Source organism: Enhydra lutris, unplaced genomic scaffold (genome assembly GCF_002288905.1).
Source record: "Enhydra lutris kenyoni isolate GAN:26980312 unplaced genomic scaffold, ASM228890v2 scaffoldscaffold22, whole genome shotgun sequence".
In the NCBI taxonomy this organism is placed as follows: Eukaryota; Metazoa; Chordata; class Mammalia; order Carnivora; family Mustelidae; genus Enhydra; species Enhydra lutris.
The window spans coordinates 16,483,657-16,507,096 of NW_019154106.1; the positions used below are offsets into that span (position 1 = coordinate 16,483,657).

The window sequence follows — 23,440 nt, forward strand, 5'->3', positions numbered from 1 at the left end:
CCAAAATAAAATATTTTTAAAATAAATATATAAATAAGAAAATAAAATTCAAAATGAACAAAAGGAATGGAATCACCAATCATCTTTACAACATTCCTCAGTACAACAGCCTGGCAGCTTTAGACAAACAGCATGTGTGAGCTGTAGCGACCTCACACTTTCTTTTTCTTTGCTTTCCTTTTTTTTTTTTTTTAAAGATTTTATTTACTGGGGCTCCTGGGTGTCTCAGTGGGTTAAAACCTCTGCCTTCAGCTCAGGTCATGATCCCAGGGTCCTGGGATCGAGCCCCACATCAGGCTCTCTGCTCGGCAGGGAGCCTGCTTCCTCCTCTCTCTCTCTCTGCCAGTCTCTCTGCCTACTTCTGATCTACCTGTCCAAAAAAAAAAAAAAGTCTTAAAAAAAAAAAGTTAAAAAAAATTTTTATTTATTTATGACAGAAAGAGATAGCGAGAGAGGGAACACAAGTAGGGGAGCTGGAGAGGGAGGAGCAGGCTTCCAGCTGAGCAGGGAGCCTGATGTGCGGCTCAATCCCAGGACTCTGGGATCATGACCTGAGCCGAAAACAGATGCTTAACGGCTTAACGACTGAGCAACCCAGGCTCCCCGAGACCTCACACTTTCAATCAGGAAGAGAGACCTAGTAAGATGCTCTGACAGCTTCCCAACTGCCCCAGAATTTAGGTCATAGGAACAGGCCTTGTCCTTCCAGCATCAGCAGTAGCTGGGCACAAGCAAAGTCGACATTACCTTCATCAGTAGCATGTAGGAGATGAGGTTGTGCAAAAGCGTGGCCAGCAATCGATCTTCATCATCCTCTAGGCGCTTCCGGTCATGCTCTCCCAGGGACAGGTACCTGAGCAGGAGACCAGCGAAGTCAGCTCTTAGGCAGGAGACCACAGAACTAACTTGGAAGAGGCTGAATTTGCATTTTTCAAGCATTCACTAAGTCTTATACCTGTCAATCATTTCCTGGGGACCCTGGTCCATACCCATTCCTTCTCTCTCCAACATCACAGCATCTAAGAACGCGTCTTCCCAGAACTGCATTTGGTCCCATAAAGTAGAACGTTCTTTGCCTGTGTGGAACAGAATCTTTCTAGGGGCTTATTTAACATATAAAGAATACAGCTGCCAAACCAAAGGAAAGAGTAAGCTCTAGATAAAAGGGACAAATTCTAGGACAAAGCAAATGTGAGCCTCTCCACCCAAGAACTAACATTCCTGCCACCAGCCCCAGCTCCTCCAAGTGAGGCCCAGCCCCTCCCGAGGAGGAGGGATGAACACAGCACACAAAGAAAGGTGGTTACTTATAGAAAAGGTCTCCATAGCCGCATCCTCTAACTGGTCCCACATCGATCCTTTGTCCCTTCCTGCCAATTTGTGAGCAGGAAGAACCATGGTTGCAAGAAAGGAAAGACAGACAGACAGAAAGACAGAGGCTGTTGATTAAAACCAAAATCTAGTCTCTTCCAACGTTCACCTACTGCCTTTTCCAGACCCAGTAAGTCACCTTCTGCAGATATAAACACACCCTCAAACATCAGCACTGAGATCAGCCCAGAGCTAAGCAGCTACATGTTCAGCGCTACCCTCTTCCCCAGCTGAGTCCAGCTTCCTTCCAGTGCAAGAGGCCTTCCCAGTCTGTGTCTCACCTAGGAGTCCCTCGTAGAGATAGACTCGCTGGCTTACATCCTCAGACGAGCGAACTGGGCTGCCCACCAGCTTCTCCTTGACACTTGGCTTCAAGCTGTGGGCTTTCCCCTACAAAGAGGTGACAGGTTAGCTGCCCAAGGTACCAATGGTCAGGGCAACGTAAGCCACATAGTGCATTAAGAGGCCCACACACCCATTAACCTCTGCTAACAACATGCACTCAAGCAGTCCTGCTTGTGCTCGATGCTCGCCTCAAGGACTGGACCAGATGTCAATCTGATAATGCTGTTTTCTGCTATTGCCTCCTACAACATGCAATCCCATTTTCATTTTCCTTGTCTTTACCCTAGAGTCTCTGTAAGACTCTTTGATCTTTTCAAATGAATAAATAAGAAGTGAATCCTCTGTAGCAGCATGATGCAACAGAAGAGGACACTGGTTTTCAAGACAGACTGACCAAGACTCAGATCCCTGTCTCTTACTAGCTGTGTGACCTGACGCGTAAAACTTAGCTTCTCTGAGTCTTGTTTTCCTCACCTGCAAAAGGAAGGGTATAATATATCTACCTTGTACGACCATTACGGGAATTAAATTAGAAAATACATATAAATGCCTGGTACATGGCTGGATGGGATAAATGTCAATTTCCTCTTTCCTACCATCTCTTAGAAATATCTGCCCCTTAGAAAAATCACTAACTTTACCTGCCATTTCTGCAATATTGGACTCTCTATTCATTCAAAAAAGATTTCAAATGGGTAAGAGGCAAACTTCATGCCCATTTCATAATTAATGCAACAGCATAAGCAGAGAAGCGACTGATCAAAGGTTATGAGGCAACACCTAATTAGTGTGTCTACACGCCAGTCTCTGAGTTCATAGCCCAATTCTTTGTTCAATGGACCATACTGACTTAATATAACTTATTTCTTGCTAAAACAGCCTTCTTTTTTTGAGCCAAGAAATTTAGATAATTGCCCTTGGCAACTCAACTGTACAGAAACAGCCCTTGCCCACCGGCACAGAACAAGCATGAATTTGTCCCAGGAAGGTGCCAGGAAAGGCCACACACAGCTGAACGGCTTCTTACAAGACCTCTATCCCATAATGTCTATCTTAACATCCAGAATGGAGGCACACTAGAAGGATTTAAAATACTCTCATTAAAATTTCTATTTAGACTCAAGGAGAGTTAAGGTCCATTAATTCAAATGGCTCTGATGACTCTCAGTCCCATTTTCTACCTTTGCTCAGGGATGTCATTTGCCCTATTAGAAACACATACTCAGAAAGCCCTGAGGGTGGGAATGATCACTGGTGTTAAATACTTCATTTCATTTAAATTTCATCCTCCCTTCTCCCCACACACCAAAGATAAGGACCTTTAAGCTCCTATAAGGAATACCATTCTCAGGGCTCCTGAGTGGCTCAGTAGGTTAAGTGTCTGCCTTCAGTTCAGATCATGATCCCAGGGTCCTGGGATCAAACCTTGCATAGGGCTCCTTGCTCAGAGGAGAGTCTGCTTTTCTCTACCCCTGCTCACGATCTCTCTTTCACTCAAATAAAAACTTTTAAATAAATTATTATTATTTTAAAGATTTTATTTATTTGACAGAGATCACAAGTAGGCAGAGAGGCAGGCAGAGAGAGGGGGGGAAGCAGGCTCTCTGCTGAGCAGAGAGCCCAATGTGGGGCTCAATCCCAGGACCCTGAGATCATGACCTAAGCCGAAGGCAGAGGCCTAACCCACTGAGCCACCCAGGAGCCCCTAAAAAAATTAACAAAAAAGGATATTCATTTTCAACTCTAATAAGGTGACAAGTGTATCAGAGTGCTTAATGCTGCCTCAAGAGCCTTGCATACACCAAAATGCAGTGTGTCTAAAGGCAAGGACTAAACAGAATTACTTTAATTCCAACTGATCACTGCCTTTTGGTAGGATGTAGGGCAAGTTCTTTTTTTCCTAAGGCTTTGTTCCCCTCACCTGTCAGAAGAGATGAGTACAGCAACATGCTGAACTCCAAACTTCTTGAGAGTGAGAATGTCTTATTCACTCTCTTTCTTTACAGAATACAGCACTTAGTGAATCACTTAATAAATATTAATGAATGAAAATATCAAATAACTGTTAGAAATATGAGAAAATAAAATGCTATTTTATTTATTTATTTTTTAAAAGATTTTATTTATTTATTTGTCAGAAAGAGAGAGAGCACAGGTAGGCAGAGTGGCAGGCAGAGGTGGAGGGAGAAGCAGGCTCCCCGCTGAGCAAGGAGCCTGATGCAGGACTCAATCCCAGGACTTTGGGATCATGACATGAGTTGAAGGCAGCCACTTAACCGACTGAGCTACCTAGGCATCCCTAAAAAGCTATTTTATTTTTTTATTTTTTAAGATTTTATTTATTTGACAGAGATCACAAGTAGGCAGAGAGGCAGGTAGAGAGAGAGGAGGAAGCAGGCTCTCTGCGGAGCAGAGAGCCCAATGTGGGGCTCGATCCCAGGACCCCTGGATCATGACCTGAGCCGAAGGCAGAGGCTTAACCCACTGAGCCACCCAGGTGCCCCTAAAATGCTATTTTAAAGAGCTATATAAAAAGGGGCGCCTGGGTGGCTTAGTCAGTTAAGCGTCAGCCTTCAGCTCAGGTCATGATCCCAGGGTCCTGGGATTGAGCCTTGCATTGGGCTCCCTACTCAGTAGGGAGCCTGCTTTTCCCTCTCTCCCTGCTTGTCCTCTCTCTGTCAAATAAATGTCTTAAAAAAAAAAAAAAGTGCTATATAAATAGAGTAGTGACCAGAATAAAACCACACTTTGGCAGAATGACACAAAATGAGAGCGGTCATTGCCCTGACATTGCCACGAAGACACCTACCACCTTGTCTAACTTGGGAATAATTGCTACATAGGATTTGAAGCCCTAATGTGTCTGGGAGGGGAATCCAACTCATCAGTGATCCAGGAAAGGGTCCTTAAAGCCCCAGATCGTGGAGTAAAATAACTCTGAAAAAAGCCTTAAGAAACATTTTCTTTGAAGCCAAATACATGGGGATAATCCATTCCTTACTTCCTCTTTTCCTTCTAATTGTCCCTAATGTTTCATTCTTTTCTAACCCACTCCCCTCCCATGAAAGAAATGACCTCCTTTTGTTAGTAAACAAAACTTACAAAGATGGTGCTGGTAGCAGAGTTGGTCTCAATTTCACTATCAGACAAGGTGCCCCGAGAGCTGGCCAAGTGGGCGCTGCCCTCACCGCCTGGCCCATCACCTGCGTTGCTGCTCAGGTCACTGTCTGCTCCAAGGGTCTCTCCAGAGCTATTACTCACCTGGAAAGGAAAGAAAGGTAATAAGGGATATTCCCCAGCAAAGGACTCCCAGAAATGCACAGCTGTCAGAGCTCTCTACTGCCATCAAAAACAAAACAAAACAAAACCAAAAACAAAGCACTGCACTTCAAAGGTGTGTCAGAGAGCCTCTGCTAGTACCTTCTTTACAAGATGAGAAGCCCTGGGTGAAATCTCAGGGTCTGATCCCGTGCACACAGACCTATGCAGGGTGAGCATCTCCACCATGAGAACCAAGCTGACACGAGACTAAGAGCCTCCAAAGGAGAAATCAGCCCCCTTTCCCAAAGGGGGACTCACACCCCACCCACCACGATGCCAGTGTGGTGTTCCCCTACCACGGTGCTAACTTCAGAGTCCTGACTTGAGCTTCGGATCATAACGGCTGGACTCACACCAATGACAGAGTCTGGATCAGTCCTCTGAAACGACACGGGAACTCGGACACATTAGAGGAGGTGTCCCACCCACTCTCAGTTTTCCTAAGAAATAATGTACCGTCTTCCTTCTCCTCAACCCCAACCTACTATCGTCATCCCTAAACAGGTCATGAGACGTTTATCTTTTTCCTCAATATAAAATATACATGACTTGCACTGATGAAAAATAATAAACACTAAAGAAATACATGCTCGCTATAGAAAATACATGAAAGAATGTGGAAACAGAAATAAGCCATAAACCTACCACTAACATGAATCACTGGTAAGGTTTTAGTATACTTCCTTTCAGTCATCTCTACAAACATTTTAAAAATAAAATGGGAATCATACTGCACATAGCCTTGTAAAACATTTTCCCATGTCACTAGATTTTTGAAAACACAGTCTTTAGTAGATACTAACGTAGGATTACATACATATACTACACTTATTTCATCATTCTCCCATCACTGGGCATGCATGTTGTCTTTTTTTTTTTTAACTTGAAGTATTCTGAGATAGCAAATTTAATGCTCACAATTCCCAACAAGGTTGTCACAAACCTGGGAACCAGATGTCAGGCTCACGCCACTGTCCGCGCTGATCTGGGACTTTTTCTCCTCTGTCTCAAAGATGGGTTTGATGACTTCAGGCCCTGGGTAGGGGAAAACCTCTGTCACTCCACACACAAAGGCAAGGGGCAGGCTGGTGAAGGGAGTGGGACAGCACACAGCCAGGTCACACACCTCAGCATGTCCCAGTCACCCTTCCAGGGACTGCCCCCACATCAGGCCCCACTGGAAGAAGTCCCCAGATGCCTTAAGAACCAAGTAGGACAAATGAAACCTGGCCTCAAGGGATTCTGCAGCCATCTCCACAACCTGAGAAAATTCTCAGCAAATCATTCTAAAACAGAAAGCTCCACAAATAAATGTCTAAACCACATTCCCCCATACTCAGAGTCGGAGCTTCACTGGTGTGTGAAACCAATTAAGGGTCCCCAGGCCACTCAGTGCTTCCCCAACAAATGTGTCTAAAGGAGCTAGAAAAGGACAGGCCCAGTGAGATACAGAAACACCAGCTGTTTCCGTGGATACTGACTACCCCAACCCTACATGTCTCTACATTTGAGATAAAAACCACCCTCATTTTTTCCCCACCCACCCACAGTGGTATGGCAGAAGGACAGAATGACAGAAAGCAAGAAAGCGTGCCTAGGCAAGCCGCCAGAGAGAGCTGGGAAGCTACAGACTCAACATGGAGGGACAGCAACCATCTCTGCCAACTGCGCCCACAGGCCTTCTCACGGGTGAGGGGGATACCAGCCAATGAGGGGCACTGAAATAGGCAAACATTCTCCCCACCAACTCCGGAGCAATAGCAAACCATGTTCTAAGGGACTTTATGCAGTAGATGCCCTGATTACAGCCTGATTGCTAGGAGGATGGGGGGAAGAAGCAGCCTACGAGTCACATACCTGTGCGTCCCATACCACCTACCTGCTTTCATTCCAAATACCACCCAAGAGCAAATTTGGGGTGGGGCTGACAAAGGGAGCCTGCCCCAACTGGGCCTGGGGAGTTGGCAGGTATGGGAGATTTGGGAACAGGAAGGGGCATTTGTTCCTTACTCTGTTTTTCCAAAGCTTTTTGCTTTTTCACTTCCTGGTGCTTGTTCCACAATTCTACCCCAGATGCAATGTAAGCAGGAGAGAAAGACAGACAGAGTCAGAGGCTGGTCAGACAGAATGGAAACCCACCACCCAAGCTGATTCAGTCTCAGGCACAGGATTACAAATCAAGAGATAAAAAGAGATCGTTGGGGCGGGGGTTAAAAATCAAGAGATCTAGTGCCTTCCATCCCCACTCATGAACTAAAGACTCTAAATTCCTAACCTGAACCCGAAAGTGGTAGGAAGAACCCTGCGGAACATTGGAGATGGCACTGCCTTCGCTCATGCTCCTCCATCTTGGCGTGAGGAAACTGACACCTCTGGAGGCTGGAGCACTTTGCTCAAGATCATGTCACTTAGGACCAGTTTAAATTTCCATCACGCCCTGCTATCTCTGCCAAAGGAGCTGGGCAACAACAATTTTTAAAGATTCCAGACAAGACAGATGATCACCTCAAGCAGCCAAAGGGGTTCAGAAGCATGAGCACCAATCTGTGTGATTTGCTGGACCGGACAGAGGCCACTCAGGCAGGCAGTCAGTATCCCTCCTTGCCTCTACCCAAAAAATCTGATTCACCCTCAGAATCAGCGTCTGCCCTGCCAAGTGACCCATTCTTAGCCAGTCATGGGGAAAAACGCTTCCAGTAAAGGTGACAGAGAACATGAAATACTCAAGAATAGCATCTTTGTTGGGGTAAAGAAGAGAGATTACAGCCTCTGTAATATCCTAGTTTCCCAGATATCCTAGTTTCCCAGATGAGGAGGTAGAGACACTGAGAGAGGAAGTGGTTTGCCCAAAGTCTCATTCCCAGCTGGAAACAGATACGGGACTAAAACCCCAGGCCTTCAGACTTGTGCTTGGGGGCCTTTCCTAAAACGTCACATCAGGCAGGAGGAAGGCAGGGGTGTTGGCCTCTAGGACACTGTTCTGCTGGCTTAGAGAAGGGAAGCTCCCCAACAAAGGAAACTGGTGCTTCATCCTCATTTATGGGAACATAAAACAACTGCTAATGGTGTGGCAAAGAAGGACCCATTAGAAGCATACTACCCGCAGAAACAGAATCAGAAAAAGAAAGGTGCAAGACCTAGATGACTCAAGGTCAAGTACAGAGAGAATCAAATGCAGGTGCCACCCAGAGAGCTCACTAAGGCACTGCCTTAGCGGGAATGGAGAAACACTCCACATAAACAAGCTCTTTATCAAGTCCAGGAAGGAGAGGGTTAAAGAAAAGCTGATTCAGAAATCTATACCTTGAGGTCTAGAGCCCAGGGAAATGGGGTTGCTGTACACCCCCCAGAGAAGCAAATTTGAGGGTAGTGTCATGGCTGGATGGAGGTAAACTGGCCCAGATAATCATAATTTTATAGACTAAAGATGTTCTATAAACTTCCTTACAGTCTCCAGGAGCTCACATGGCTCTCCACTGTGAAGAAATCCAGACATAAATAAAAAGAGGCACCAAGAACAGAGCTCAGACTCCCTGTACTTAGAAGGCCTCACTGGCCTTCTAAGCAAAACCTCCTTCCTTCCTCTAAGATGTAGTTTGGGGTGCGTGTAAAGGTGGCATAAGGGATAAAGAAGTACAAAGAAACACATCAGAAATGGACGCAGACCTGTCTCCCTCTCTAAAAAGCAAAGCATGGGGAAAAGAAAGGCAGGATTCTGGATGAATTGAAAGGAGGGAGAGGTATTTAAGAAGCCACAATCCTCCCTCCACCACACCAAACACAGTGATACATACCAACAGATGCTACAAAATTTTCTTCCTTTAAACTTCTGGTGTCTAGTTCTCTGGGACCCTTTCCTGCAGCACTAGGTGCCCGAGGTCCCAGCTGGGGAACTCTCAGCTGTGCCATCGCCTTTGGGTCCCCCCGTCCGGCCAGGCCAGGATCCTTGCCGACTGGGGTATTTACACTCTCTGTTGGACTTCTCTTCCGCTTGTCTGGTTCTAGGAAAAGATCAAATAGAGGAAGAGGTCGAAACAGACAGAGTGAGTGGTAATCAAGCTATGGGAGTGAGGTGAGAGAAGAGAGTCTACAGGAGGATGGAGAACGGAAAAAATGCAAGGAAAGAAAAGTGGATGTCTTATTTTTCGTGACTGGAAAGTACCCTCTATAGACAAACATGCATTAAAAAAATAAATCCCAAATTCTGATAGGAAGCAAGCTTGACCCTGAGGAACTTGTAAAAGAATGAGTTCCCTTTCCTCGTAATCAGTGGGAGAGCTGTGGACGGCGCTGGCCCAGCCAGTGGGATCCCTACCTTTGCTATAGTAGTGGGTCTGGGCAATCTCCAGAAGCCCAAAGATGCTGGCCATGCCCCCCCAGACCCGCGTGGGCGTAGGACTGCTCCAGGCTGAGCACCGTGCACTTGAGCAGGTCTAGCATCCCCTTGTATACCTTCCGACTGACCTCCTGCAACGATAAGCCAAGGCCTAGAGTTGGCAAAACTGCCTTCGGTGTCCAGGTCCTTCTTCCCACTGATGCCAGCTCCCCTCGCCCCCAGACACTGACCACGTCGGGGATGGCATCCTGCCGGGCATCGTCCTCTGACTGCACTGAGCGGTTCAGCTTGCTCAGGACAAAGACTCGCAGCTGCTCGCTCTCCAGCAGCCGACGCACCTTTTTCATGTTGAGCCAGCCAACGCCCTGGCCATCCAGCACGCTGTGGACCACCTCCTTCAGGAACTGCTGGTTCTCACTATGGGGTCCACACACCACCGCTGTGGTCATCAGCTTCTGTGCGGAGCACCCCCGCCACCCTGACCCACTGGCCTTCGCCAGACTAGATGCTTGCCTCCAGGGGCGGAACACAAACCAAGTCTCCAGACGTCCAAGTCCCCTGCACCCCCTGCCCCCCTCCACCCCCCCGCGTACCCAGCACTGCAGTTCCATTCTCCTCGCCGGCGTGGGCTACTACTGTCGCGTGGGGAGTCAGTCAGAATGGGCAGTGCGCGCGAGAACGGGTTTCGTCTGCCCAGCTGGGAGGTGCTCTCCCACTCCTGAGCAACCCTAGAGGGCGGCACAGGAATTGCTACCTCTATCGCAGAACTTTGGAAATAGCCCAGCCATTTATTACCTAGAATTGCTGGATCGACCCTGAGGTGATGGAGGCTCTCTTTTCACTGTTGGGCTGTGTTTAATAACAGATGACTTCTGGTCCACTAAGGCCCTCCTGTTTCCTATAGCCAGGAAGGTAGGAATGATAGACATCACTACTGTGGTCCCGCTGCCTGTGTCAGCACTGCCCTGGGGAGCCATGTTCCACACCCACTCCCCAGAAGGGCTGGGCGAGGGTGGCCCCGGGCCATCACACATAGGTCGAAACCAGCCATGGCAATGTGGAGGAGGTGGGGATGGAGACTCAGGCCACTCCACATGCACCAGCAGCGCCCCACGGGCAAGCACGGGCGTCATGGGGGAGGGGCAAGGCAGGTCACTCATGGGACACTGCTTGCTCCGTGCAGAGGATGGCCCTTAGGCAGGCACGGAAGATGCTAGGAAAAAAAAAAGATCATGCACAGCTCACGGGCAAGACCCACCTTCACCACTCCCGGGGCCGGCTTCAGTAACAATCTCCATTAGAGTATTTAGCCCAAATACTGGGACACAAAATACACAGTTAGTAGGTGCACCGTGATACCACAACCCCTGTTCCCCTCGATGGAGCTGTAAGTCAGACCACCTGAGGATTCTCCCAAAGCTTAGTGCACATAACCTTAGTTCTCAGGCACCTCAGAGCTGGAAGCCAAGAGATCAGGAAACCACCAAGGCTCTAGGAAAGACCGTCCTTAAGGCTATGGTCTCTAAAAGCCAGGGGCAGGGTAAATGACATGAGGGACCTTCAGGTACTGAACAGGCACATGCATGAAAGAGGGACTGCTGGTTTTCATGAAACATCTCGCATGGGGGTCCAGAGGGCCTGCCAGTAGGCCAAAAGAGGAGACCCATCTTGCAGATGCTGTCATGGGAAGTGGGGTGGGGTGTGAGGACGGGAGGCGGATGGGAGCGAGAAGGGCAACAGATGAGTGAGACGTCCGCATGCGATGAAGGCATTTCAACCGCTTTCCTCCCCAACTACATCGCGTGAAGCCAGTGACTAACCCTTTTCCTAAGCTACTGAGTTATGTGTGGATTTGTGCCACAGTGCTAGTTAGCCCCCTACACCTCTAGCTATCACGTCTCTTTGCCCTCCTACCCTATGTTCCCATCCCCATCAGAGAACACTCCTTCGATTGCCGGAGTTTTTAATCACTGGGGAGAGAAGTCAGTTAAAATATATACAGAGCTCTTCTCACTATGCTCTCTACTGTAATTAAATATTTCAGCCCAATAGCTAGAGAAAACAAACAAACGTCAAGAGAGTAAATTCCGAAGAGCCCTTCAGACCCTCCAAGCTCACAAATGAAAATCAAATAAGGTCATAACTGCTCTTAGAAGCCAACCAGTACTACCTGGCCCACCCACAGGGCTTATTGACGTGAAGCCAAAGTGAGAGGCTTCTTGGCTCTGTAAACAGTGCCAGGCTCTCGCAACCATCCCCTGGCGGGCCAGATCCCTGGGACGGAGCGCTCCTCTGCTCATGCAGCAAGAAACCAGCAGATGACTAGTGGCAGCTCATGACCCCCGTGTTCATTATGGATTCCCCCCAGAAGCAGTTATCGCACAGCCGCTGTTACCCTAAATGACACAGCAGGGCCTCCTCTCCAGCTACAAAGACCATTCCCATCTGAAAACCAGTCAGAGCCCATCATGTGCAATGAAAGCCATGAGAAGCGGTATGAGGGGCCACAGCCAGATCAAATGAGCCGTCATACACAGGGTTCCTGACAAGCACCCATAGGCCTGAAATATCTCCCGGAGAATCCTGGTTCGGCGGAAGGAGGGCTGCAGTTACCTTTCAGACTGGGGAAGGGTGTGGTCTTCTCTCGCGCACCTTTGGTGGGCAGTGTGAGGTTTGAAAGACTGAAGCTTGTACTGTGGTTTCGATACAGGCTGCCTGTCAAGAGGAGGGTATGAGAGCGATGAGTTAGGAGCACAGAGAATCAAAGCTGATGATTGTACCATCATCTCCATCTTCCTTTTCAAGCATAGCCCCGGTACCTCTGATCTACCACAGAAAGGACCAAGTCTATAATTTAGGGCAACCAAAGGGGCAACTGCCAGGATTGTTCAAAACCCAGTGACAACTTTCTCTGACCACCTCCCGTGGTAACAGCCAAGTCTCTCACCAACCGCTAACTCGGTGTGAAAGCTGACTTTATGCACTTTTGGTCAGAAGTTGATGCTACCCTTACCTGGCTTCTGAAAAAACTCAGTCATAATTATTCCTGATGCCGGCTCTCTCCGGTCCCTGGCCTGTCCTTAATCTCTAACGGACACCACCCTGCATTTCCGGCAATATTCTCTAGGCACAAAAGTCAACCTTATATACATTCCTCATACAGATTTCCAAGTGTGTTCATGAAAAAGTCCTTTACCAGGCAAAAAATGTATTAGATACAGAACCCAAATCCAATTTGACCATTGTATTTCCACAAAATATATGACGTTTAATACGACTCTCAGTTGACTGCTATCTTACCTGAGATAGACTGAAACCTCTGGAGAGAGAGACTAATCTGTCCTTGTCCTTTACTGTCCTCCCTTGAAAATACCTAATTCACTGTCACCCGAACAAGCTGGACTAGGGCTCGATACCAACAGTCCAGTCCTACATCTGAGGTTCTAAGCAGCATCCACCATGGCCAGGCTCTACTGCAGACCAAACGGGACAGAGAAACGAGAGCTGAAGGCACTTACTGGCAAAAGACATGATGCCCCCGAAGCCCTCGGTGCTGTTGTTGGAGATGGTGGAGGTGGGTGAGCTTGCGCGAGAGTCGGACTCTGCCTCGGAGTCGCTTGCCAGTTTCAAGCTGTTGGGCCGCAGCAGCTTTTGAGCCCTTGAATGCACAGTGGCACCTGTGAGCCCCAGGCAAGGGTACCTAGTCTTGGGAGTGTGGGCCTGACCTGCACTGCCATCATGGCTCCCTTTCCACAACTCGTATATGCCTAGATCAAAGCACCAGCCTGGGACAGAGGGCAACCAGAGCATTTGGACTTCTCCGACTTTCTGATTAACCCTCACCCGGGGTCCACTGCAGTGCGGTCCTTCAGTCACCCATCTAGAAGGAATCCCCAGGCTCTCACCGATTGCCATTGACATGTTGGCTGAATCGGGGAGTGTAACTTTCCCCCTGCTCATCATCATCTTCCTCAGGGGGAAGGCCATACTGGGGCTCGAAGTATGGATTGTCACAGGTTCGCCGGCGCACTGACCCCTCTCCAATTTCTGTCTGGCGCCTGTCCGTGTTCGATTTGCCCATGCTGGGAGGCACGGCAGAGAGGGGCTTGGAGACGCCTACTGCTGCCTTATCGTCCACCTCCGTTGAATCGGCAGGTTCCTAAAGGGCACATTAAATAAAAAGTAGTCACCTGGCGCCCAGCAATACCTTCCTGTATTCTCAGATTAGCAGGGCCAAGCCAGGCCTATCAAGTTCCCATCTCCTATCCTAAGGGAATGAGAGAGAGAAGATCTCTGTGACACTCCTGGTGTCTGTGCCCACAAACTATGCAAGGGGGGATCTTAGCTAAGTCCTGAACAAAGCCCAGTGAGCTCTTTCTGTGTCTCCTAGGCTCTACGCGAGGAGACCCATGGAGAGGAAGACCGGAAGAATGTGAAGCGGCAAATTAACAGCTTCCGCCTTGACTTTCTGACAGAGGTGCGGCCCACGTGCCCAGTAACAGCTCGCACTCATCCACCCTTCCAAGTCGCCACGCACAGCACTAGCTCCATGGATGACGGTGCTGGGGCTACTGCTGGCGGTGGTGCTGGAGCTGGAGCGCAGTGGCGGGTTTTCCTGAGAGTTCTCGCTGTCCGGGCCCGCTTCCTCGGATTCCTTCTGGTTCTGCAGCTCATCGATCTCCACCTCGCTGGCATCCCCCAGCGCCGCGTGCGTCAACGGATCCACATCTGCCGAAACCCAAGGGGGCAGGTACAGACCGCACGGTCCCAGGGCCCCAAACCCTGCCCGGAGCGAGCCATTGTCCCCAAGTAGACTTACTGGGAGTATCACCATTGATGTCACACTTCATCATTTCACTGACAAAGTCACCAAGGGAGGAGTAAGAAGAGCTTGAGTCATCATAATCCATACTATCGCTGCCACTGCAGAGTGAAGAGCCCAAAAATAGAAACAAAAATAAAAATACAACGGAAGGAAGGGGAAGGGAAAAGAATCAGTGATCAGCATTAGGAAAAATAAAAAAGCAAGGACTCTCATACACACACACACCCACACGCGCGCACGCACACACAGAGGAATATTACTTAGCCATAAAAAAGAATGAAATCTTGCCATCTGCAACAATATGGATGGAACCAGAGTATAATACTAAGTGAAATAAGTCAGGGAAAGAAAAATACCATATGATTTCACCCATATGCAGAATTTAAGAAACAAAACAATCAAACAAAGGAAAAAAAAAAAAGACAAACCAAGAAAGAAATTCTTAGGATTTTTTTTTAAGGTTTTTACTTATTTATTTGATAGATCACCAGTAGACAGAGAGGCAGGCAGAGAAAGAGAGAGGAGGAAGCAGGATCCCCGCTGAGCAGGGAGTCCGATGCAGGGCTTGATCCCAGGGCCCTGAGATCATGACCTGAGCCAAAGGCAAAGGCTTTAACCCACTGAGCCATCCAGGCGCCCCAGAAAGAAAAATTTTTTTTTTTTAAAGATTTTATTTATTTATTTGACAGAGATCACAATTAGGCAGAGAGACAGGCAGAGAGAGAGAGAGGAGGACGCAGGCTCCCCGCTGAGCAGAGAGCCCGATGTGGGGCTCGATCCCAGGACCCTGGGATCATGACCTGAGCTGAAGGCAGAGGCTTTAACCCACTGAGCCACCCAGGCGCCCCCAGAAAGAAATTCTTAATATAGAACAAGCTGATGGCTACTGGAGGGGAGGAGGGTGGGGGGTGAAACAGGTGATGAGAATTAAAGTACATTTATCACAATAAGCACTGACTAATGTGTCGAATTGCTGAATCACTGTATTGTACACCTGAAACTAATATAATGCTATATGTTAACTACACCGAAATTAAAATTAAATCTTTTTAAAAAGCAGGGGGAGGGGGTGCCTGGGTGGCTCAGTTGGTTAAGTGTCCAACTCTTGATTTCGGCTCAGGTCATGTTTTCAGGGTCGGGGATCAAGCCCCAAGTTGGACTCTACACTTAGCAGAGTCTGCTTCTCCTCCTCTCCCTCTGCCCCTCCATGTGCTCTTTCTCTCTCTCTCTCAAATGAAAAAAAAAATCTTTAAAAAAAAAAAAAAAAAAAAAAAACTTGGGGAAAATAAAAGAGTAGTACTCTTAACTTGAGGCCAGGAAACAAGATAAAATAAAATAAGTAAGCTAACACAAAACAATTAACAAAAATATAACCACGGCTTCAAAGACCAATATCTAAGTCCTACGAGGCTTTGCCACTGTGCTCAATAAAGGCCAGTGAAAGCCTCCTTTGTACCTTAAAAATCAGTTCTGCCGCTCACCTGTCATCAGTGGGGTCAGAGTCAGAGTCGCGCTCTGGGGGCACGCTCAGTGCCTCGGCCAGCTGGGAGTTGCTATCATAGACTCGATAATGGATAGGCTGCAGCTGATGGGCATACCACTTTGGCTTGTCACCAATCAGGGCTGGATCAAACATGTCTACCCAAAGAGAAAGAACAAAGTTAGCAACAAGGAGAAAAAAAGACAAGAAGAGCATAAAAGAAAGATAGGAAAAAGTCTAAAGCCAAACGGGAATGGAAGGGGCAGGTCAAAGCTGAGAAAAGGCAAAGGGAAGGGCCATCAGGGGACAAAGGCAGAAGGTGGGGCAGGTGCACTCACTGTTGTGGATTCGCTGGAAGGCGTAGTTGGTGGGGTTCAGGATCCATTCTCCGAAGTACTCCACGGCCTGAGTCCTGGCCAGCTTCTCAGCAAAAGGAGTCTGCCGGGGACGTGAGGCTAGAAAGGAGCCAGCTTGAAAAGCTACCACGGGCCGAGGGAAGAGACGCAGGGTACGTGTGTGCATCTGGAAGCCCTGCAGCACGTTGGGGGAGTTGAAGAAACGGACCATGGCCACTCTGGGGAAGAAGGGGATGGTGAGATGATCCGAGTCCCACACCCTGCACCATAAGGACGGGTGCAGTCTGAGGTCTCAGACCACCTCCCCAAGCCAGCACTTCACAGGGAGAAGGATCTTAAACAAGCACTGATCTCTCTGCACTCAAGGTCTAAAAGGCCTGAGAGTATGAGGAACCAGTACTTCTCTTTGCTTGCACTAAGGTGGTACATGCAGCTACTGACAGAGCAGAACCCAGCTGAAGAGCACGTGATTAACCAGTCAACTTGGTCGTACCTCGTTGCAACATCCACAGAATCCACATCATTGCCATAGATGAGTGGGTTGAATTCAGTGGAAGGTGTGGACTGCAGGTCGTTAGAAGGCCTTCCCAAGAGGAGGGGGATCTCTTGGCCTTCATGGAATTTCTCCAGATTGAGGATGGGCTGGGTGTTGAGACTCATGCTGGCAAGGGCCTGCGGAACAACAGGAAATCCCCTATAGAGCGCAGATTCCTGGGTAGCTAGGAAGTCATCTCCTAGGAAAGAGTCTTTGACATAAGAATCCAAATACTTTAACCTTCAGAAGATAATCTGAATTATACAGGCTTTCAGTTTAAGCCAACCTGGCTCAAGGCAACTTAATCAAATACGGAACCCAGGGCAATAGTTTCCAAATTTATTTTAGTCATGAAATGTTTTTCAGTCTAGACCAGCAATGCTTCTTAAATATTAATGATCACAGGAGTCACCTGGGAATGTTGTTAAAAATGCAAATTCTGGTTCAATATATCTGGAGTGATTCCGCACTTTTAACAACCACAAGCAATGGTAATGCTCCTGGTCCGTGAATCACATTTCAAGTAGCAGGGGTAAGAATACAGGATTAATGAGCCCAGGGATCTTAACTCCTATAAACATTTGAAGTACAATTCTACATATCAACCTCTCCATCTTATTAGTCATACTTAAGCAATCAGCAAGAATGAAAACACAGCAAAGGCAGGCAGAGAACTTTCTCAACTTGCAATCCTCACCAGTCCCGGCAGTAACAAGACACCGTATTACATCAGTAGGGATGAAGCAAGTGAGAGGGAGAGAGATGCTACAGAATGACCCATTTGAGCCCAAACAGATATCTAGAGGTACTGCTGAGCAGCTAAGACAACACGGAGGTTCCTAAAGACCCTTCGAATGAGAACAAGGATTCCTATAAAGAAATATGGAGCTGTCTACTGGTGGTCCTACATAACACACACAAGAGGAAGAAGGAATAGGGCCCTGCCACATGTTACCTTCAGGTACTGTGCTCGGCATGCAGAAGAGGAAGAAAATCAATCAATGAAAAATGTATTGAAAGGATTACTCAAAGAGAGGAATTTTTGAAGAAAGCATTCTACGGGGACCTAGGGATCAATTCAAAAGGAAAATATGAAAAGAGTCAGATTGTCCAAATGACTAGCTCCTTCCTTACAAGAGAGAAAGAATGCTCTAAGGCCATAAAGAATGGCAGACATGAGGGGCGTCTGTGTGGCTCAGTGGGTTGAATGTCCAACTCTTGGTTTCGGCTCAGGCCATGATCACAGGGTTGTGAGATCGAGTCCCACATTGGGCGCTCTAATCACTGGGGAGTCTGCTTGAGATTCTCTTCCTGTGCTCCTCCCCCTCCCCATGCACACTCTCTCTCAAAATAAACAAATCTTTAAAAAAAAAAAAAATCTAAAAGCCCTTTTTGAGATTCATCCTGATACCCAGAAATGGGACACACCTCTTCTTAGCTAAGAAAATCTAATCCACTTGTCGTCTGAAAGGAAAGTGGCTCTTAGAACAGCCACAGCCTCCAGGCCGCCCTAGAGTAGCCACTGCTCCCTTCCTTTTCTTCTCTCTTCACCCACCTGCTTCAGATGCTTCTTCAGCTCTAATGATTCTGGTTCTGGCAGGGCTGGGAGCACTTCTGCATTGGTGGGGGCAATCACCTGCACCAGAAAAACAAAAAAAGGCATGACCTTGGAATTAGTTGCTCAGGAGTTGCTCTTACATAGAGGAAGTAACAAAAATAGTAAGTTGTATACACGGTATTTTCACCCATATGTGAATATGTATATCATGTATCCACATATATTTAAAATACACACATATGTAAATAAAAAGAAATACACCCCGATGTTACTGGTGACTATCTCTACATGCTAGGGCTGTGGTTTTTATTTATTTATACTTATTTGGATTTTTAGTTTTACAACAAATACATATAAGGGTTCCTGCTGAAGTCTGAATGTACTCATGCCACAGAATATTAATATGCATTTTAAGTCTGCATTGAAAGACACTTTCTCACTAGAAACCATAGCCCAGGAGAACCATCAGGTGAGCTACACTGTATGTCGTGTTCCCACGATCACAACGGCCTTACTACTCCCAGATGCAGGGCAGCACTTCCCTCTGGCAAAACTAAATCTGACACTCCTTTGAGTTCTAACCAGGGCCTATTAAGCCAATAAAGCAAAAGCTAAGCATTTAAAAAAATTTTTCAATGAGTCACACAAGAGAAATCACCTGAGGACCTTCCTGGGAATAATCTAGAAAAAGAAAACACAATCCTATTCTAGAATCTATAGTCCCTCGGCCAAGAACCTCACCCTATTGCTGTCCAGATCCACTAGCCATACGTCATCAGGCATTTTGAAGTCCAGTTTGTAGAGGAAGAAGCTGGCAGGGACCCCAATGATGTATGGAGTTGGAGCCAACAGCAGCTGTGGGAAGAAAAAAGAGGGTAAGAAACAAAAACTAAATCTATTTCGATCACTTAAAGAATCAGGATCCTTTTAGATAAGGAAATCCAGGTCCATAATCTCTTTTCCAAAACTCTTGAGGGTAGGTGTGTTTCTATATTCACAATTTTTCAGATTTTAGAGAGGTAACAGTGTATATTCTGTACATTGTGTAACACCTGCAACAGTGTAGCCAGAAACCTATAATTATTAAATTTTTAAAAAATTTTTTCATTTATTCATTTGCTGGGGGGCTTGAGCAGGGAGGAATGGCAGGCAGAGGGAGAAGCAGGCTCCCCACTGAGCAGGGAGCCTGACATGGGGCTTGATCCCAGGACCCTGGGATCATGACCTGAGTGGAAGGCAAATCCTTAACCGACTGAGCCACCCAGGGGTCCCAACATTTACATGAAAGTAAAAACCAAAAATAACAAAAGTTTTGACATCAAATCAGTTCAAGTTAGGTCATGGTTTACAGACATATAAGTTATAATAAGGGAAAGAAGATGAGTACTGATTTACAACTTCTCGGCACTGATCTCCCTCAGAGCTGGACAGAGCTGGAAAGTAGAGGTGACAAAGCCAGAAAGCACCTGAAACTCACCTGTTCTGCCGATGCCATGCAGGTGGGCAGCAGTGGGATTACAGGAAACATATACTCCAGTGGGTAGATCATCGCCACAAATGCCATCACAGACATGGAGAGGGCATTGTAGTCTCGGGACTGTAGCACCACCTGCCGCAAGCCATCCCACAAGGATCGTTCAACAGCAAGAATAACGGGGATGAGAAAACAGCTTCCAGCGCTACCATTTAATTTCCATCTCACCACGCCTAGGGCCCTACGAGCACAGCTTTCACAGTGCTCTCTGCCCCATGCCTTACCTTCCTGGTTCTTGTTCCCCCAATTACAGGACCACTCATTGGAACAGAACTACTGATATTTCCAGAGAATTAGGTCAGTCTAGTTAAGGATAATTCAACTGAGTGGCAGACCCTCTGAATACATTCCACTGAGAGTACCTTAATCCAGCTCACACCTAGAGGGTGCCTGCTGTATACCTGGCATATGTTACCTTCTAGGGACAAAAAGATGAAAAAGATGTAAGCCCTGTCCTTAAAGGTCTAGAAAGCTGGCTCTCTCACCTTGTGCTCTAAGAGGATGCAGGTTAGCACCTGAAGACAGGCATCCACACCCAGAAGTTCCAAGGGAAGGTGCAGTGGGAAATCCACCAGGGTGAATCGAGAAGGGTCTGGAAGAGCAAAGGTCAGAGCTTGTTGGAGCTCCTGGGGTAGGACCTCAATGTCTACTCGCTTCTGCCCAGAGACGGGCACTGGGGAACGAAGCAATCGATAGATCCAGGCCTCAATCTCTCGAAGGTCATGCAGAAGGACACTTGACTTCTCCTCCACTAGCAATGATCCAGTAAAGATGCGCCACATAGTGTCCCTGAGGAGCAGACAGCAGGAAACAGACACATAAGCACCAGGAGCTGATACCCTACTGTAACACAATACAGTAGCCACACGGTAAAAATGATGATATCGGAAAAGCCCAATCTTTGGGCTCAGCTAGGGCTGGAGGGTATATACGAGAGAACAAATGTAAAAACGTATACATAGGAGGACTTATATTCCTGCCTGCGTGAAACATCGAACTCCAAACATTATTACGTTAGGAAGTCTAACTCTGCAGCACGTTTCCCTTAGAAAGGATTAATACAATATGCTTAAAGAGGTGTATAAAGGACCGCAGGCTAGGTTTTTTAAGGATTGACCAATTTCTTTCTTTTAACAAAAGTTTATTCTTAAACGTACAACACGGTCTAAGACAACACTTCGTTCTAGCCATACAAAGGACCTCAGGCTTCAGAGGAAATTTCCTGCCCCTCACAGACCGACTCATCTCTAACTGCTTCCCTCTCTTCTGAGTGTCAGCAGCAGACTGTACCTTTGTATGCCTCGAGGGATGCCCAGTTTCTTGCCCAGCAGCCGCTCGCTGCAGCAGTCCACAAGACGTTTGAGGGTGTACAGACATTCTCGGAAGGTAGAGAAGAAGGGATAGTGGCTGAGCACACACAGGGATGTCAGAGTACTGTTGCGTGAACGGCTCCCTGCCTTGGCCCGGGGTTTGACCCGAGGAGACTGATTCACATCGGGGGCGGGGTCAGCACTGGGGGGCTGCAAGGACAGGCCAGTCTCTGAGGTCTCAGTGCCAACCTCTTCTGATGCACAAGTGGCACGGGGTCCTTCCTTCCCACGTGACCCTACCCCACCTTCCCCCTTTTCTTTAGGCATACGCTTCTGGAAGGAGCGGTAGAAGTTAACACAGATGCCATAACGAGTGACTCCAGTGTCCTTGTCAGTGAGGGTGAAGACGAAAGAAGTGTCATCCCGCAGACTCATGCGCCGCTGCCGCACACTCAGACAGCCCTCGGGCTGGCAGAAGAACACTACATCTGGGGGCAGGGGAAACTCGGAGTGGTCCTCCAAGGGGTACCGCCGTAGTAATTCAGGAGTCTGGGCCACACTATCACTGCTCGGGTGCCTGCAGAACATAAAGACAAGTTCAGCAGCCTGAAGGGATAGGATGCCATTTCAGATTTCACCACAGTCCAGAAATGAAACTCAAAATACTATTTTGGATAAAGTAACCTAACTGCGGGACCTTGGAAACCATGGATGTGGTTTGCAGCATTCAGCCGGTAGGCTAAATGAGATCTGTACTGTCATGAAGATACGGATCTTGAAATGCAAAGAAAACTGCAGCAACAGAATTATTACTAATGCCTTCAGATGATTAGCACTTTAAAAGGCGTATTAGCTAACGAACTACCAACAGAGGGTACGTAGGTAAAGAGCACAGCCTACTTTTCTTTTTTACAAAATCGGGAAACTGAGGTGTACAGAGTACATTGGCCCAAGAACACAGGGATGCTAGATAAGAGCAATTTTGCTCTGTCTCTGCTCCTCTGGGCCAAGACTCTCAATCCACCTGACTGCTGTTCCCACAACTAGCGCCAGTGCACCTGTCACGGTAAAATAACAGGGGAAGAGTGAGGAATGCAAAACAATGTGGGTGTCAGGAAGGCAAGTAATTACACGTGTTGTGGTCACTGCACGTGACAAGACAAAAACCAGCCTCTTCTTAGTTACCTGGCCCCTACGATCACTAGATAATCCAGTAACCGAGGACAGAGCTTCTTCTTTTGCACCATGGTTCCAAATTCACCAGTTCATCTCAGAGAAACTTCAAGGCACCACACAAGGAGTCAATGTTCCCAGGAGGAATTCTGATGTTATCTGAAAATTCAAGTCCAATAGGAAAAAAGTACTGATAAAATCCACTGCTGTGCCTAAGGGACTCATCCCCCTCAGCTTTGTTTCAGCCAGGGTCAGAGGTCAGAAGGGCTTCTGTTTTAATCCTAAAGATGGGAGAACATGACACTTTTCCTAGTCCAGAGCTTGGTCAAGGCTGATGAACTTACAGAGCCAAATGTCAAGAAGTAGGATAAATAATGGCTCACCTCCCACATCCCTACAAAGCAGCTCATTTCCAGCCTCACTCCTGATGCTCTGTTTCTGAAAAAACAGACCCCGTTAGTCTCATCTGGATTCAGTCATTCTGATAACAAAAACTAAGTCACTTTTAGGACAGCTCCAGGGTATCAGGATCCAACCAGACTCTAAGCAGCACTAATCTGTACTCCTACCTCTGGATGAAAACCTAATTATTTTCTGCTCTAACATTCTGCATTCAGCTTCATGTGAAACTACCATAAAAACCGTATACTTCATGCACTCAGACGATAACAACAGAGGGCTACTCTACCCTGTGCACTCTCAGATGAAGAAAATCTATGTCCCAATTGCTTCCCTAAACCATTTTTTTCTTCCCTCTTCAAGCAAGAAAGGGGCCCACGGGTTACCGCTACTAGCTCTGCCCTTGGTGCTGAATCATAGTCTTTCTCTATTCTAGCCCCAGGACTGGAATCAGGGATACAATACACACAGATGAGACTTTGTCCTTGTACCTCTTACACAAATGAAAAATTAGATGCAGAAATAACAGAATTCCTGCAAGAACAGGGAGAGGTGCTCAGAGAAATTGTAAACCATAGTCCAAAAAGCGGGAAAAGCTTACATGGTCTTAATTATAATTTATGTCCTATTAGGTCTCCATACACTTCTCTAAGCAAAATGTTTCACTCCACTACAAGGCTATCTTCAGTGCGTACAGGATCCTACTTCTATACTCCACACATGGTCACACTAAGACCTCCTTTGCTACACACACAGATATTCCCATTACACTACATACACACACGCCACTCCCGTGCACTCCCACACCCAGACATGCATAATCCCTGTATGCTTATGGCTCTATTTGATTTAGATAATGAGTTCTATCTTTTTCTTCCCTGCTTAATAATAAATAGA

The 23,440-nt window shown here is 47.2% G+C and overlaps 1 protein-coding gene across 1 annotated transcript in view; it reads right to left on the reverse strand.

The window, feature by feature from the left end:
* LOC111149418 (MAP kinase activating death domain) overlaps positions 1-23,440 on the reverse strand; it is a 44,459-nt gene that overhangs the window by 18,889 nt on the left and 2,130 nt on the right. The window contains 25 exon segments of the mRNA XM_022506459.1: positions 748-853; positions 956-1,076; positions 1,653-1,761; positions 4,819-4,977; positions 5,334-5,417; positions 5,981-6,072; positions 8,832-9,038; positions 9,353-9,413; positions 9,415-9,504; positions 9,604-9,790; positions 10,169-10,271; positions 11,987-12,088; positions 12,892-13,031; positions 13,279-13,532; positions 13,911-14,101; positions 14,193-14,296; positions 15,680-15,836; positions 16,017-16,252; positions 16,528-16,706; positions 18,125-18,205; positions 18,869-18,982; positions 19,605-19,736; positions 20,147-20,450; positions 20,952-21,548; positions 22,157-22,303. Coding sequence (XP_022362167.1) covers positions 748-853; positions 956-1,076; positions 1,653-1,761; positions 4,819-4,977; positions 5,334-5,417; positions 5,981-6,072; positions 8,832-9,038; positions 9,353-9,413; positions 9,415-9,504; positions 9,604-9,790; positions 10,169-10,271; positions 11,987-12,088; positions 12,892-13,031; positions 13,279-13,532; positions 13,911-14,101; positions 14,193-14,296; positions 15,680-15,836; positions 16,017-16,252; positions 16,528-16,706; positions 18,125-18,205; positions 18,869-18,982; positions 19,605-19,736; positions 20,147-20,450; positions 20,952-21,548; positions 22,157-22,218 — 3,972 coding nt within the window. The 5' untranslated portion in view covers positions 22,219-22,303.